Genomic DNA, 17,949 nt, shown 5'->3' on the forward strand with positions numbered 1-17,949 from the left:
TAGACTCCCAACATTTTCCCAACCACTGAGGTTAAGCTAACTGGCCTACGATTTCCTTTCTTTTGCCTTCCTCCCTTCTTAAAGAGCGGAGTGACATTTGCAATCTTCCAGTCCTCCAGGACCATGCCAGAATCAAGTGATTCTTGAAAGATCATGACCAATGCATCCGTTATCTCTTCAGTAACCTATCTCAGGACACTGGAATATAGTCCAGTTTTCCTATGCTAAAATGTAAAAAGTCCCAACCTGCTCAGTCTCTTTCCATAACTCAGTCCCACGAGTCACAACATTCTCTTAAATCTCTTGAGCACTCTTTCCAGCTTAATTGCATCTTTCCTACAGCAAAGTGACCAGAACTGAACACAATATTGCCAATGCGACATCCTGTTCAACTGCAGCATAACATTGCAAGTTCTACGCTCAATGCCCTGTCTGAAGGTGTGGACCATGACAAAAGCTTCCTTCATCACCCTGTCTTCCTGTGATGCCTCCTTCAGGAAAATATATACTTGTTCCCTATAGGCTACAACACTCCCCAGAGCCCTACTGTTTACTGTGAAAGTCCTCAGCTCATTTGTCTTCCCGAAATGTAACACCTCACACTTACCGAAATTAAAATACTGCCAATCCTTGCAGAAACGCCTGTAGATGCTGGAAATCCAATAAACACAGACAAAATGCTGGAGGAACCCAGCAAGTCAGCCAGCATCCTGAGAAAACAGCACAGTCGACACCTTGAGCTGAGACCCCTCCGCAGGACTGCAGAAAAAGGCCAATCCTTGGTCCATTTACCCAGCTGATCATGTTCCCTCTGTAAATCCTGATAATCAAACCCTTATTATTCTTATTTAAATCACTGATATAGATGGCAAGCAGTAATGGGCCTAGCACTAAACCCTGGTGAACAACAATAGTCACTGTCCTCCAATCTGAAAAACAACCTTCCTAAGACAATTCTTTTTCCAGTTGGCTACCTCTCCTTGGATTCTATGTGATCCAACTTTCCATTGCTCCCTACCATATGGAACCTATACAATGATAGTGGTAGAAACTCACATAGAATACTCAATTAAAATATAGGTTGCGCCTTCTTCACACAATGAAGTATTTTGGCTGCATTAGATGTATGGCATTATTTTGAGTTTCATATAACCATATAACAATTACAGCATGGAAACAGGCCATCTCGGCCTTTCTAGTCCCTGCCAAACTCTTACTCTCACCTAGTCCCACCGACCTGCACTCAGCCCATAACCCTCCATTCCTTTCCTGTCCATATAGCTGTCCAATTTAATTTTGTCTAACCATGTCCAATTTCATGTTTACATAGTGGAAAACAAAATACTTTGTTGAAGAAATAATTAAAGTAAAGCTGAATTATTGTGTAATAATTATTATTAGCAATTTGGTTTAATTATGTTTTTGCAGAAATCAGAGGCTAATGCACAAATTTTGGGGTTCAAAAGTTTCCTGTCATTCATTCTTTGGGATTTCTTTTCTGCTTTGTGGATGTCTGCAAAGAGTAAGAATTTCAGTTTGTATACTGTATACATTTTCTGATATTAAATTGAACTATTAAACTTTATTTCCTTAAGCAACTGAAGATACCCAGTTTTGTTGAAGCATGAAGTCCTCCTGAAGTGAACCATATAAAAGCCAGAAAATTTCAACTCCATCCATGCTTCGTGTTTCATTTAGAAAACTTCCAACCTAAAAGCACATTTAAGATTTTCAGAGGTGAAATATAGCCTCTGAACGAAGTCAAACACGTTCTCAAGTTGACATTAGCTTTATTAGTCTCAAGTACGTTGGAACATCTGCGTCAATGACCAACACTATCCGAGGATGTGTCGGGGTAGCACACAAGTGTCGCTGTGCTTCTGGAGCTAACATAGCATGCCCAGAACTTACTAATCCTAACCTATACATCTCTGGAATGGTGGGGGACGCCAGAACACCCGGAGGAAGCCCACACAGTCAGAGGGAAAATGTACAAACTCCTTACAGACAGCAGCAGGAAATGAACCCTGATCCTCTGATCACTGTTACAGCTGGCGGTATCACGAAACCTACTAGTGAGCAGCTGACACTGACGCAATAACATTAAACAAGGCTATCCTTTGCTTTCAGGAGTGGTTTAAAAATGGATTTCTGAAATTACTGGATCACTTTTCAGAACCTACACCAGCAATCCAAGGAAAGAGTAGTAAAAAAAAAGCCAGGATGGCTGTTTGACACAGTTTTTTCTTGCTGGAGTAAATACTGTAGCCTGTGCTTTACTGAGACAGTTATAATCATGTGTTGTTCTATGTGGATTATACAACATTTAAATTTATTTGTCATACATCATCCAAATAAGACCTATCTGACCTCGAGAAAATACTAGTGAAATAGAAACTCAGGTGTTGGTAGGTGCCATGTTCATTGGCAATCAATAAAAAATGAGACACATTGATCTGTTGCAATGCTGGATTATCATAACTTGTTCTTTAGAGAGGTTAAAGTATTAACTAGTAAAAGAAAAATGTAAACAAAAACACGAGCTCCATTTCTGGATTCAAGGAACTACACTGCTTAAATGCTATTAGCCTATAACCAGGTTGTTAAAGTAATGATGTCATTCTCTTGGCTGAAACCTCAGTGTGGACTGACATTTCATATAAATGAAAGGTACACCAAACTTATTTATAGACTATCCCGTATCATCCATTATTTTCAAACAGCATACATTCTGGGGAAAAGTAGATAGCATAAACTCCATTAATCACTTCAACAGAACATTACTGTAACAGAGTTTGCATCAATGCAGCTGTCTCCACTCTATTGTGATAGACTACAGTATGTAATGAATTTTACCTAAAGCAACACTTCTAGTTTCTAGCAAAAAAAAAGCATGTTTCTGAACGAATAAGAAATATTCATCAGATTTACAGATTATAAGTGCAATCTGCAGGTAGCTTATTTTTTTAGGTAAAATTCATTACATGTTCCATCATATTTTTTAAACTGTGAAAACTAAGAGATAAAGAAAGTACATGGAGACCATGCAAGTGTGCTTGCAAGCTAGAGACATATAAAATCACAGGGGAAACAAGCAAACCCAGTTTAGGTCTCGTGTATCTCATTGTGTCAACTGAAATGCAGCAATACGTTTTTATGTACCTTATTACATTAAGATTACATGAAGGTAGAGCAGTGGATGTAGTGTATATGGATTTCAGTAAGGCACTTGATAAGGTTCCCCATGCAAGGCTCTTTCAGAAAGTAAGGAGGCATGGGATCCAAGAAGATCTTGCTTTGTGGACCAAAATTGGTTTACCCACAGAAGGCAAAGCATGGTTGTAGATGGTTCATAGTCTGTATCGAGGACAGTGACCAGGGGTGTTCTGCAAGGATCTGTCCTGGGATCCCTTCTGTTTGTGATTTTTATAAATGACCTGGATGAGGAAGTAGAAGGGTGGGTTAGTAAGTTTGATGATGACACAAAAGTTGGGGATGTTGTGGATAATCTGGAGGTTGTCAGAGGTTCAGTGGGACCTCGATAGGATGCAGAACTGTGCTGAGAAGTGGCAGATGGAGTTCAACCCAGATAAGCGTGAAGTGGTTCATTTTGGTAGGTCAAATTTGAAGACAGAATATAGTATTAATGGTAGGACTCTTAGCAGTGTGGAGGATCTGAGAGATCTTGGGATCCAAATCCATAGAACACTCAAAGCTGCTGTTCAGGTTGACTCTGTGGTTAAGAAGGCATACGGTGTATTGGCCTTCATCAACCACGGGATTGAGTTTAAGAGCCATGAGTAATGTTAAAGCTATGTAAGTCCTTAGTTAGACTCCACTTGGAATACTGTGTTCAGTTCTGGTCACCTCATTACAGAAAGGATGTGGATACTATAGAGAGAGTGCAGAGGAGATTTACAAGGATGTTGCCTGGATCGGGGAGCATGCCTTATGAGAACAGGTTGAGTGAACTTGGCCTTTTCTCCTTGGAGCGACGGAGGATGAGAGGTGACCTGATAGAGGTGTATAAAATGATGAGAGGCATTGATTGTGTGGATAGCCAGAGGCTTTTTCCCAGGGCTGAAATGGCTAACACGAGGGGGCATAGTTTTAAAGTGCTTGGAATTAGGTACAAGGGGAATGTCAGAGGTAAGTTTTTTTTACACAGAAGGAGGTGGCTGTGTGGAATGCACTGCTAGCAACAGTGATAGAGGTGGATACAATAGGGTCTTTTAAGAGGCTCTTAGATACATGGAGCTTAGAAAAATAGAGGGTTACATGGTAGGGTAATTCTAGGCAGTTTCTAGAGTAGGTTACATGGTCAGCACAGTATTGTGGGCTGAAGGGCCTGTAATGTGCTGATTCTATGATAAGATTACACTGTGAAACTCCAGGGATGTTAAAGTCATGAATAAATTGTCTGAAATAATCCATGTGATCCATAATTACACACTGTAATCAAAATGTACTTATCTTTATTCCTTGACAGTGACGCATTTACCTGAGATTTCCTTGCCTTTTAAACTTATTAACTTTGTTGCTTCACAGAGGCCTTAAAGCAAGATAGCTTTTGCCATATCATCTGTCTGTGAGGTCTAGAGGTGTTCCACTGAAGACAATGGAGGATCTTGGAGTAGCATGGGCCCTGTAAGCTCGATACCGAACTGATATTCTCAGGCTTATGGTGTGATATCTCAAACATGTATCTGGGCTGTGTTTACACTGTGCCTCCTACTATTTGCAGTGTTGGCAAACAAGATATCTGATGACTCATTTACCCACGCACCCAGTCCCGAGTAGCAACAAATTCTTCTCAAGCGTCTCCAAGTGGCAATATAAACACAACAGAATCTTAGAAGCATATTTAGGAAACTCTTTAAGTAGACAAAATTAGATTGGATTTCTCCTACCACTATTGAAAGATCTGAGATGGACAGAGGAACTGAATGCCTCACCCACTTTTAACCTTAGACCTGTTTTGTGTACACTGTTTAAAAAGAAATAAAAGAATTTGAATATAGGTGGGGCCTTTCATATCTCTCTGAGAGTGTAACCCTTCTTCAAGCAGCAAACTTATACAAACAAAAAAATACAATAATTTGTTTTAGTAATGCTGATTGTGAGGTAAATGTGAGAGAAGAGCCAGATCATCAAATCTTTTGTGAAAAGTGTAATTGTGTTCAAGTGGGCAGCTGGAGGCTTGGTTTAACATTTCACACAAAAGGCCGCACCTCCTGTGTTGCAGTGCTCCCCCGGCTCTGCACGGGAGCAGCAGCCGCAGCCTGGTTTTCTGTGGCCTGGTCTCCAGTGGGATTTGATGCCAGAATTTTGTAACCCAGAAGCTACAGCTTTGCAGGTGGGGCTGGGGCTGGCAACAGAAACAGCTGCAAGTGGCAGAACCCCACAATGCAGAGAAGGAAGGAGGCGAATCGTCCCTCCAACAAAAAGGGGCAACTGAATTCAAAAGTAAGTGGAGCAATTAATTAAACTTAAGGAATTAAAACTACATGGAGGGTCTTAACATTAAGGGCATTCTAAACACATTAAACAAAAATATAGCAATACATACTGTATAAATAATTGAATAAAAGAAGATATTAAGGAAGTGTAAAACTATACAAAACCAGAAAAAAATCAGTGCACAGAGGAGTAAAGCACAGGAAGAAGCCTTCAGTCCTCGATGTTGTACTGAACTGTTTAAGCTAATCACAGTTAATCCCTCCTGCCTGCGCACAATCCATATCCCTCTATTCGCTGTATGATCACGTACCACAGAGCCTCAAACACCTCAGATGTGCCTGCCTCCACAACCACCTCTGGCAGCACATTCCAGGCACCCAACGTTCTGGGTAAAAATCCATCCCCCTCCCCACCCCACTTTAAATGCACACTCTCTGCTATTAGACGTTTTGACCCTGGGATAGAGATGCTGGCTGTCCGCTCATCTGCGATACTGGCCTCTCATAATTTTATAAAATTCTGTCAGATCTCCTCTCAGCTTCTGTTGCTCCAGAGAAAAAATAATAATTCTGTCGCACCTCTCATTAAAGCACAGGCCCTCTAGTCCAGGCAGCATGCTAGTAAATTTCTTCTACACCAACTTCATAGCCTCCACATCTTTCCTGTAATGGGATGACTTGAAATAATTGACCAATAGGCAGATATAAATAAAAGTGAGATACAGTCTGCCATTTCTTTTTGAATTCCAAGAGGCTTTATTTGACTTACTTAGCCACAGTCAGAGGTATTGCCTGTTGTTCGCTGAGCTAGAGAAGTATGGCTGAGAGTTTCTATTCCACGACTGCACTTAAGACCATAAGACCATAAGATATAGGAGCAGAATTAGGCCATTCAGCCCATCGAGTCCACTCACCATTTCATCATGGCTGATCCCGGATCCCACTCATTCCCATACAGCTGTCTTCTAGCCATATCCCTTGATACCCTGACTGATCAACTTCCACCTTAAATATACCCATGGATTTGGCCTACACCACAGTCTGTGGCAGTCCACAGATTCACTACTCTCTGACTAACAAAAATTTCTCCTCGTCTCCATTCTAAAAGGTCGTCCCTCAATTTTGAGTCTATGCCATCTAGTTCTGGATACCCCCACCACAGGAAACATCCTCTCCACATCCACCCTATCTAGTCCTTTCAACATTCAGTAGGTTTCAATGAGGTACCCCTGCATTCTTCTAAATTCCAGTGAGTTACAGGCCCAAAATCTGTTAACCCCTTCATTCCCAAAATCATCCTCGTGAACCTCCTCTGGACTCTCTCCAATGACAACACATCCTTTCTGAGATATGGGGCACAAAACTGTTGAATATTCTATTCTCTTTGAAATAAGTGCCAACAATGCCAACATTGCATTTGCTGCATCTACTTAACTTGTAAACTACCCTTCTGGGAGCCTTGCACTTGAACTCCTAAGTCCCTCTGCACCTCTGATGTTTGAACCTTCTCCCCATTTAGATAATAGTCCGCACTACTGTCCCTTTTACCAAAATATTTTATTGTACATTTTCCAAAACTGTATTCCATCTGCCACTTTTTTGCCCATTCTTCCAATTTGTCTAAGTCCTGCTGCAATCGCATTGCTTCCTCAGCACTACCTAACCCTCCCCCTATCTTGGTATTATCTGCAAACTTTGCCACAAAGCCAACAGCTCCATTATCCAAATCATTGACAAACGATGTGAAAAATAGCAGTCCCAATACTGATCCCAGAGGAATACCACTGGTCACCAGCAACCAACCAGAAAAAGCCACTTTCATTCCCACTCGCTGCTTCCTGGCTGTCAGCCATTCCTCTATCCATAGGATTTTAACTAGTTAAGCAGCCTCATGTGTGGCACTTCTGAAAATTCAAGTAAATGGCATCCATTGCCTCTCCTCTGTCCACTCTGCTTGTTACTTCCTTAAAAGCACTCTAACAGATATGTCTGTCAAGATTTCCCTTGATAGAAACCATGTTGACTTTGACTTATTTTATCATTAGTCTCCAAGTACCCCAAAACCTCATCCTTAGTAATTGACTTCAACACTTTCTCAACCACTGAGGTTAGGCTAACTGGTCTATAATTTCATTTCTTTTGCCCTCCTCCCTTCTGAAAGAGTGGAGTGATGTTTGCAATCTTCCAGTCCTCCGGGACCATGCCTGAACCAAGTGATTCCTGAAAGATCATTACCAATGCATCCGTTATCTCTTCAGCAACCTCTCTCAGGATTCTGGGGTGTAGTCCATCTGGTCCAGGTGACTTATCCACCTTAAGACCTTTTTCTTTTGTAATAGAAATGGTGCTCTCTCCTGCTCCCTGACAATCATGGACTTCTGGCACACTGTTAGTGTCTTCCACTGTAAATACTGAAGCAAAGTACTTATTAAGTTCATCTGCATTTTCTAGGTTCCCCATTACTATATCACCAGCATCATTTTCCAGTGATCCAATATCAACTTCCACCTCCCTTTCATTCTTTATATAACTGAAAAAACTTCTGGTATCTTGCTTTATATTATCAGCTAGTCTGCCCTCATATTTCATCTTTTCCCTTCTTATAGCTTTTTTAGTCTTATTTTGATGATTTTATACTTTATACTTTATAGTCGCCAAACAATTGATACTAGAACATACAATCATCACAGCGATATTTGTTTCTGCGCTTCCCGCTCCCTGGAGTACAAATCGATAGTAAATATTAAAAATTTAAATTATAAATCATAAATAGAAAATAGAAAATGGAAAGTAAGGTAGTGTAAAAAAAACCAAGAGGCAGGTCTGGATATTTGGAGGGTACGACCTAGATCCGGGTCAGGATCCGTTCAGCAGTCTTATCACAGTTGGAAGGAAGCTGTTCCCAAATCTGGCTGTACGAATCTTCAAGCTCCTGAACCTCCTCCCGGAGGGAAGAGGGACGAAAAGTGTGTTGGCTGGGTGGGTCGTGTCCTTGATTATTCTGGCAGCACTGCTCTGACAGCATGCGGTGTAAAGTGAGTCCAAGGACGGAAGATTGGTTTGTGTGATGTGCTGCGCCGTGTTCACGATCTTCTGCAGCTTCTTCCGGTCTTGGACAGGACAACTTCCATACCAGGTTGTGATGCACCCTAGAAGAATGCTTTCTACGGTGCATCTGTAAAAATTAGTGAGGGTTTTAGGGGACAGGCCAAATCCATTTTAAAAACTTTCCAATCATCCAACTTTCCCCACTCACTTTTGCTACCTTACATGTCCTTTCCTTGGCTTTATGCAGTCCTTCCCTTTCTTTGTCAGCCACGGTTGTCTAGCCCTGCCATTTGAGAACATCTTCCTCTGTGGGACATATCTATCCTGCGCCTTGTGAACTATTCCCAGAAACTTCGGCCATCTCTGTTCAGCTGTCATTCTCGGCAGTATCATCCTCCAATCCACCTGGGCAAGCTCCTCTCTCGTTCTTCTGTATTTGCCTTTATTCCATTGCAGTACTAACCCATTTGAGTTATGCTTCTCCCTCTCAAATTGCAGTATGAATCCAATCATACTATGATTGCTGTCTCCTAAGGGTTCCTTTACATTAAGCTCCTTCTTGGTTATTACTCAATTCCCAATGTAGGAGAGCCTTTCCTCGAGACAGCTCAAGCACAAGCTGCTCTATAAAGCTATCCCATAGGTTTTAACAAACTCCCTCTCTTGTGATCTGACACCAACCTGATTTTCCCAATTCTCTTGCATATTGAAGTCCCCCGTTACTATTCTGTCATTACCCTTATTACATGCCCTTTCCAGCTCCCTTTGCAATCTCAACCCCACATCTTGGCTACAATTTGGAGGCCTATATTTGATCACCATAATGTTCTTTTTTACCCTTACAGTTTCTTAATTCCACCCACAGAGATTCAAAATTCTCTGACCCTATGTCACCTCTTTCTAAAGATGTGATTCTATCTCTTACCAACAAAGCCACACCAGCACCTATGCCTTCCTGCCTCTGCTTTGGATGCAAAGCGTCTTTTGATGTTGAGCTCCCAACTATGACCTTCTTTCAGCCACAACTCAGTGATGCCCACAACATTATACTGACCAATCTCTAATTGCCAAGAGTTCATCCACCTAATTCCAAATGCCACAAGCATTTAAACACAGCACCTTCAGTCCTGCATTCTTTGTCCTTTTGAACTTTGCCTCTGTGGTACGATTTAACTCATTGCCCTTTCTGCATTTGTACCCAATCATTGGCTTGTCCTTCCTTACGTTCGTGTTACCCCATCATCTACTTGCAAACCTGCTGACTCATCCTCGGCTCTATCATACTGCTTCCCATCCCCCTGCCATATGAGTTTAAAGCCATCGCAACAGCACTAGTAAACCTGCCCACAAGAATATTGGTCCCGCTCAGGTTCAAGTGCAACCTGTCCCTTTTGTACAGGTCCCACCTGTACTATTGTGACATTACCCTTATTACATGCCCTTTTCAGGTCCCACCTGTTACTATTGTGACATTACCCTTATTACATGCCCTTTCCAGCTCCCTTTGCAATCTCAACCCCACATCTTGGCTACAATTTGGAGGCCTATATTTGATCACCATAATGTTCTTTTTTACCCTTACAGTTTCTTAATTCCACCCACAAAGATTCAACATCCTCTGACCCTATGTCACCTCTTTCTATAGATGTAATCCCATCTTTTACCAACAGAGCCACACCTCCACCTATGCCTTCCTGCTCAACCTTTTGATACAAAATATATCATTTGATACACTTTGATATCCTTTGCAGAGGGTGCAGGAGTTGAGAGAGTGGGTGCCCTGCACTGGGATAGAAAGAGGCTGGTAATGACAGCAATCTCCAGGGGAAAGTATTCCCAAAATAATTTTCAGTGTCACAGACCAGCAAGCGTGACAAATCCTTGAGGAATTTCAGCTAAGAACACACATGGGACCATGAGTCAAAACAACAGAATGAGATAGAAATATTTTGGTTCATAAGGAATAAGAATTTATAAAGATGTCCTTCTCTTAACAGCACAATTTTAAAACAGTAGCCAGAACAAACTTAATTATATATTCAAAATCACGTGACGGTGGGAGAAGAGTTTCCGACAGGAAGTGTTAACTCTATCAGTCTACCCACAGATAGAACTTGATCTACTCTATACATTCAGCATTTTCTGTTTTTGTTTTAATTGTATGTAGAATTTGGAGTGAAGGATGTGTATTTCATTTAAAAATTGAAGGGAATACTTTCGCTATTTGCATGTTAATGCCAACATAACTTGACCTACTTAACCAAGTGAAAGATTCTTAAATCCTCATTCTCTAGAAACCAACATGTCTTCCAGTTCTCTTGGTGCACACCTCCCCTTGCACAATCATTTAAACTTCCCACTGGTTAATCTCCCCATTCAGACAGGTTCCACTGCTGCTATAATTCACCGATTCTTCAAAACATACACCGTATACTAGAAAGTGACTATTTTCCTCTTCACATGAACAGCCACACAATTATCGCCTTAACATGTCTGTTATTGTAATATACAATAACCATCCTTGTCTGTCAGTCACCCAATTTGTTCTTACACAGGTTAATTGCACTGGTAGCTCTCAATGTTCAAGAATTAAATAATTAGTTTTGTTATAATTGTATTTATTTATAAGGTGGCTAATTGTTTGTGTGGAACAACAGATCAATAATGACAAACTGAGTATTAAAGGATTGTTGGCAACAAATTCCCTATTACCTCGAGGTTATTATCCAGAGGTCAAACATAATGTTAACAAACTCATTCTCAGATCATAGCTGCACAGCTTTTGAAAAAATCACAGTAAACAAGAAACAGACATTATTGCATTTTTTAACGAACATATTCTACCATTCAGCCCGTGAGTTCAAAGAACAGTTACTTGGGCAATACCCCGAAGTCAGATTTATTCAATTTCCACTAAAGCATTTTTTTTCCAGTCAGATTTTCTTTTCTTATTCTTTTTCCTTCCTCCCCACACACACTCTCCTCTTCACCATGTGAACAATGTCATAAGAACATTGGGGGGGGGGGGACAAAATTTAATGTTTAAAGCAGGAATGATAAGGGTCAAGGATTCAGTTTAGAAAATCCTCTCTATCACCTTGCAACTTGGAGATGTTAGCAAAGCAATTTTGTAATATGATATGAGAGATTGGTATTTACTAAAGGTCTTCTTTAAACACATTTTTGCCAAATACTATGACACAAAATAACGCATGTTCACAGAGGAAAAATATATTAATCTACATCCTTTAATGACAAGAAACTTCATGCTGCTCTGCTGCAGATCTGCCACACACTGTTGAACAGGCACAGCTCGCCAGCTACTTGCTTACATTGCTATTTTCGGTATTTTTGTTGTCAAATTTCTGGTAGCTGAAGACAGGCTAAAAATTTCCTATAGTTCCTCATTTGATGTTCTTATACAGCAACAGAAACGTGTATTCCAGAAGAGTCTTTAACATGCAAAACAAATGCTTCCCAAGACCAGATCTGACAGCCAATCAGATATTAGGATAAACAGGCAAGAGCTGGATCAAAGGAATGTCTAATGATAGGAAAGATGGAGAGATTGAAGAAGAAAATTACAGACCTAAGGACCTTGGTAGCTGAAGATATGGTCACATCTGAGGGAATGAGTTGCTCATTAAAGTCAGACTGGAGAAGAGCTTCAGAGCTGGAGCAGAATGCAAATGCAGAGGCAAGTCCAGGAAATGAAAACGAGAAAGGCTTTTAACCTGGGCCTTTGTCTGAGTGGAAGTGAATGCACACTGGCAGGCACAGGAACAATGAGTGCGATGAAGAACTATTGTAAACATGGAACGTTTGATCAGTTGAACAGATAATACACTACAAGACAAAGAGTAGTTATTCCGTGAGCTAAGTAACAGATATTTTTGACATGCAGTTGCTTACCTCAATGGTTTTACAGATTTCTTCCAGCTGGGTAATAATTGCCTGGATTCTGTCATTTCCGGCCACAAGCATTGCAATTCCATCACTGAGCTCAGTCTGTGAAGAATAGGAATAATTGTCAGACCATTCCAGGCAGCAGCAGTGACATGTTTGTCCATGGCTTGAACATTTTCTCTGACATCTTAACAACTCTTTTAAGATAAGTTAGTGGCATTTTTTTAAAAAGATACAATAGCAAAACACTAGCTAGGGATACCGATTTTTGTTAAAGAACTCCAACATACCTTTTGACGTTTGTAGACATTTTGCAGAGGCGCCACTTCACAATCTTTATGAGCACCAAAGACTTTGCACATTGAGCAGGTTGGAACCTCGCAAGTTAGACAGTAGATATTAATCTTTTCATCTTCATGCTCTTCACACATTAACTGCTGGTCAGGCTTGGTGTGCAGAGGCCTGAAGAAAATTATTAGTGAAAAGTACGAAGTGCCACAACGGGAAATGTTGGGAACTAAAAGAATGAGTCATTTCATTTCTCTTGAGATGATTGCCTCCCCCACCTTTAGGTAATGTCTTCTCACCTCCATGAACAGATACTCCTCCTCCCACTGCCTCCCACATCACCTCACCCACTTATCCTCGGCCGTCCCCTCTGACATCCACTGCCTCTCCATCACCCCAGGCCCACACACCTAACACCAGAACCTTTATTGGGAGGTGCTCAATGCAATGAATTGCCAATGCCATTGCAATTTCCTGTGCTAACTCTTGATCACCTAGGAAGGAAATTTGATTATTTAGCCTCCTTCATGATCTTTCTTTTAGACTCATCTCTCAGATAAGGAGGAAGAATTTAAAAAATGGAGGAAGTATAGAAAGCATGTTGTCAAGATGCAGCAGCGAGTGATTCATATACTTCCGCTGTTTTGAGTTGGGAGAAGCAAAAAGATCCCTAGAGTGAGGAGGAAGAAATAGAGTTAGAATTGATATTAACAATAAACCTCAAGGAATTAAGCCATAGTGAAAGTCAAATTAAAGTATGTATAACCATATACTAACTTGAGATCCAATTTCTTGCAGGCATTTATAGGAAAATAAAGAAATTCAATATAATTTTTGAGAAACTATACGTAAACAAAGACTGATAATCAATGTGCAAAAGACAAGTTATACAAATAAAGAAATGAGTAATACTGAGAACATGAGTGGTGGAGACCTTGAAAGTGAGTCAGTAGGTTGTGGAACCAGTTCAGATTTGAGATGAATGAAGATATTCTCACTGGTTCAGGAGCCTGATGGTTGAAGGTAATAACTGTCCCTAAACCTGGTGGAGTAGGACTTAGGGCTCTTGTACCTCCTGCTTGATGGTAGTAGCAAGAAGAAATCATGGCCTGGATGATGGGGCTCCTTGATGGAAGAAGATGGCACAGGGAACAATGCTATCACGAGCAACATCCTCAAGTTGGCCCGCAAAACTACTTCTTTCACTTCCTTTTCTTTCAAATATAGTTCTGCAATGTTGGAGCCTGTGATCTACAGTTTGATGGTGTACTTTCAGGCCAATTGAGTCATTTGGTGGTTTGCTGTCTTCGAGAGTGTTCTGGGAGGTAAGCGGCCTCCTCGAGGCCTGAAGGTTTGGAGACTGGGCACGAGCCCGTGATCGACCCCATTTCTCACCGATCTCGCCAATTATAGCATCGAGGAAAATTGAAAACTCTGAGGCGAATGCAGAAGGTGAATGGGTGTCCCATGCCACCTCCAACCTCTCGCTCGCTGCTGCCAGAGAAGATATCTTCATGCGACGGTCTCTCTCACTCCCTCTCACTCACTGCTCCCAAAGGAAGGTCCCTGCATTCAAATGGTCTCTCTCTCCCGATGCTGTCGGAGGATGGTCCCAGAGCAAGGTACAATCAATGCGGTTGTAGATTGGACTGTAGTTCACATTATGTTGTGTCTTCTGGTTTCCCGTCGCTCCCCTTTTCTGTTGCTATCTTTGAGCAACTTTGAATCAGGGCGGCCTGCAGATAATGAATACTGAACTGAACTTAATATGGACTCTTTAGTTTTTGTGCTTTATATTCTGTGTATTTGCCCATTCTTTTTTGTTGCTGTGCAGGATTTGTTTTCTGTGCATGAAGTGGGGTATGGGGAGCGGGGGTGGAGCAGTGGGGGGGGGAGTTGATGCTTTTCTCTGAATGGGTTCCATGGCCTTCTTTCATTTTCATTTTTAAATTTTTTATTAATTATTATTGAAGATCAACAAAAAAACATTAAAGTAATCAAGTCAACATGTCAATTTGTACAATGAGGAATTAAATTACCAAATAACTGATTAACAAAGCTAAACAATACATCAATAATAATAAGAAAAAATAAAGTGTTAAAAAATTGTTTATAGGAAAAAAGAACCCCTACTAACTAAAACAAAAAAAACGTCCCTGCTAACAAAAAAAAACAAAAAAAAAACCATTGGGAGGACAACCCCAGAGCTATACGCCATACAAGCTTCCATAAAAGAAAAACATCAATCCACCAACTCAAATTCATTTAAACAAGAATCAGAAGCAAACCATCTTAATTAACTCAAATCAAGTGATAGTAGCGGGCAAAAGAACCCCACCTTTTCTCTGAGGCCTCCGTCGGTCAGAGTCAACCATGGATATTGCATCCCAGCTGTCTAGATACACAAGCCTGGGCAGTACGATAAGGATAGCAAGCTGTTGCCCATGTAGCAAGCTCACCCTCTCCATGCATCCGATGAACCCAAAGGGCCGGCAGACACCCATACGGTCTGGTACCAGCAGCATCGCAGGGATTGCCAGTCAGCATTGAGCTCAATGTGGGACTGCCTTAGGGACTCCAGCTCCAGATTTTTCCCTCGGGGTTTACTCCCAAAGCCTTCCCCAGCTGGAGTCCCTAAGGCAGTCCCACATTGAGCTTGCTACACGGGCAACAGCTTGCTCTCCATATCGTACTGCCCAGGCTGGTGTATCTAGACAGCTGGGATGCAATATCAATAGTCAACTCCGACCGATGGAGGCCTCAGAGCTTTAAGTGAAATAATGGTTAAACAATTTTAATATCCCAGGCTTGATTCATCCATCCATCCAGCATTCTCTTTGACTTTCTACCATCAGGCAGGAGACTATGATACATAAAGATAAGAACAATCAAGATGAAAACAACTTCTTCCCCCAGGCCACTGGGCTTCTGAACTCCCGGCTGCATTGTATTTGAAGTGTCACTGGTTAATCTGCCCCATACCTTATGGTTTGTTATTCATCTGTAGATTTTTATCCTTATCTTCATAAGTTATTGTGTGTTATGTGTACTACTGTGCTTTACACCCTGGTTCGGAGAAACATCATCTTGTTTCTATATGGTTTGATACGTTACATATGTGTATATAGTTGAATGACAATAAACTTGACTTGATGCTCAACTCACTTCACCTCCTTCATGACTTTCAATCTTGTTGCTTTCTACATTTTTAACCATTCTTATTTGGATTCCCATATTGCAGAATATTTTACTTCTGATTTCCCATTCACAAGGGTCAGTGCTATTTCCCCTTTCCCACTAATTATTGAATAGTGGAATGGCACTGGTGGAAAAATACCTTTTTATGTTACTCTTTCCTCCCACCTCCCCCCAGCTCTGCTGGCAAGACTATGGCTGAAAGAATGGCTTTAAGATGATGGTACAGTTCATGAGAGGGCAAATGAGAAAACAAAAGGCAAACTCAAAAAAACCCATGTTTCATATAAATATATTTTCAAAACATTCACTGAAGTATTTTGACTCTGTTTGCCCAACTGCCTCTATAAATAAAGTACGTTGCGCAACCTGGATGATTCTTGTTTGTAGATGTCAATGATATTTTCCACCAGGAGGTTTCTCTGCAGGCCGTAAACCCCATGGCGATCCAACACGACCTCATGCCGGCAGGAAGGGCAGCGAAAGCGGCCCCCTGAAGGTACTGTTGTGGAACCCCTTGACTGCCAGAAGGGGTTGGATGCCTGGGAACGAGATATCATATGGTTATGTCAATTAACCCCAATAATCAGTTCACTAAATGATTCAGCTATTGTTCTCAGAACACATATCCTTTCTCAAGATTTCTGTTTTGATAACTTTCTTCCATTTTACAAACATCCACTTCAATGGTAGTAATATCTTACACAAGAATGTTTCTATTTTTAAACAGCTGATCTATACTTGATTGTTATTTCTTCCACTTCTCTGGCCATGTTAATGTCCTGAGTGTATTTCCTTTGTTATTTTCTTTTCCTCATTATACAGTTTTGTTTCCTTAAAGCTCAAATCGAAAATGTCAGTAAAGCTGTCTTTTCAGATATTGAAGTGCAGGCACCCCATGTCTTGTTTGATCAAAAAGTTCACTCATCTTACTGAAAGTATAAATGCTGTTAATGTTCATCTGTTCAAAATAAATTAACAATTACACCACATCCAATTAATAACAATCAATGAAACACATACCTGGAAAATATCATTGGCACATTTTCTGCATAAATTATGCTGGCATGGTAAAATTACTACTGGCTTTGTGAACATTTCCAGACAGATAGGACAAATAAGTTGTTTCTCCAAACCGTCCATTGTCTGTGCATCTCCGAGCATCGGCTTGAAGCCCACTGCGAGGTTCATCCCCGAAAAGACTTATCGGTAAAGTAATAATTAAATTTCTTCCTCTTTTCAGAGCTCTCTTTTCTTCTGCCTTTCTCTCTTAACTCACAGGCTAACTGATGGACAAACAGTTAAATTTAGAACAGCTTGTCAGAGGATTGCAACAAGTCACATGGCCCAACGGTTAAGTGCTCGGCATTCCACGCTCCATATTTATCTCATGAAATGAGAGACTGGGATGTGGAAGAGCCATTTGTTGAGCAGTTCGTTTCACTGTCAACTGACCATTACTCATGAAGTATGCTACAGATTAAATATAAACTCTTCAAACTGAGTTCATTCCATATGCTTTTGAATCAATGCCTTAAACTTAAATCGAATCTTAAATCATGAAATTAAATCCATAGAGGAAAAAAAGCTAATTGTTCCTAGCACCTAACAGGCATTTCAAATAGATACTGTCTATTGCACGTGTCATTCTCCAACACAACAATTTGTCATCATTAAATCAATACTTCTAACTTCACTTGATAACAATCAATGTGCGAACAATCCAATATAATTAATTGCCACATCCCACACAATGATGCAGTGTGCCTTAATTAGAACCATAGAATACTACAGCACAAAAATAGGCTCTTCAGCCCATCTAGTCCATGCCAAAATGTTGTTTGACATAGTCCTATCAATTGTGTCTGGAGCATAGCCCTCCATAACCCTCCCAACCATGTACTTATCTAATCTTCTCGTAACAGTTCTAATTTAATTTGCATCCACCACTTCAGCCAGCTTGTTCCAGACATGCACCACCGTCTGAGTGAAGAAGTTCTCCCTCAGGTTCCCTTTAAATATTTCACCATTCATCTTTAAACTATCACCTCTC

General features: G+C 40.8%; 1 protein-coding gene across 1 annotated transcript in view; it reads right to left on the minus strand.

The window, feature by feature from the left end:
• Positions 1-17,176, minus strand: part of trim54 (tripartite motif containing 54) — a 62,563-nt gene extending 45,387 nt beyond the window's left edge. Inside the window, exons 1-4 of the mRNA XM_072251413.1 lie at positions 16,920-17,176; positions 16,266-16,438; positions 12,704-12,875; positions 12,420-12,515 (exon numbers count right to left, since the gene is read on the minus strand). Coding sequence (XP_072107514.1) covers positions 12,420-12,515; positions 12,704-12,875; positions 16,266-16,438; positions 16,920-17,087 — 609 coding nt within the window. The 5' untranslated portion in view covers positions 17,088-17,176. The remainder of the gene's footprint in view (positions 1-12,419; positions 12,516-12,703; positions 12,876-16,265; positions 16,439-16,919) is intronic.
• Between the last annotated feature and the right edge of the window lie 773 nt (positions 17,177-17,949).

The sequence above is a fragment of the Mobula birostris genome, chromosome 2, assembly GCF_030028105.1.
Source record: "Mobula birostris isolate sMobBir1 chromosome 2, sMobBir1.hap1, whole genome shotgun sequence".
Taxonomy (NCBI): Eukaryota; Metazoa; Chordata; class Chondrichthyes; order Myliobatiformes; family Myliobatidae; genus Mobula; species Mobula birostris.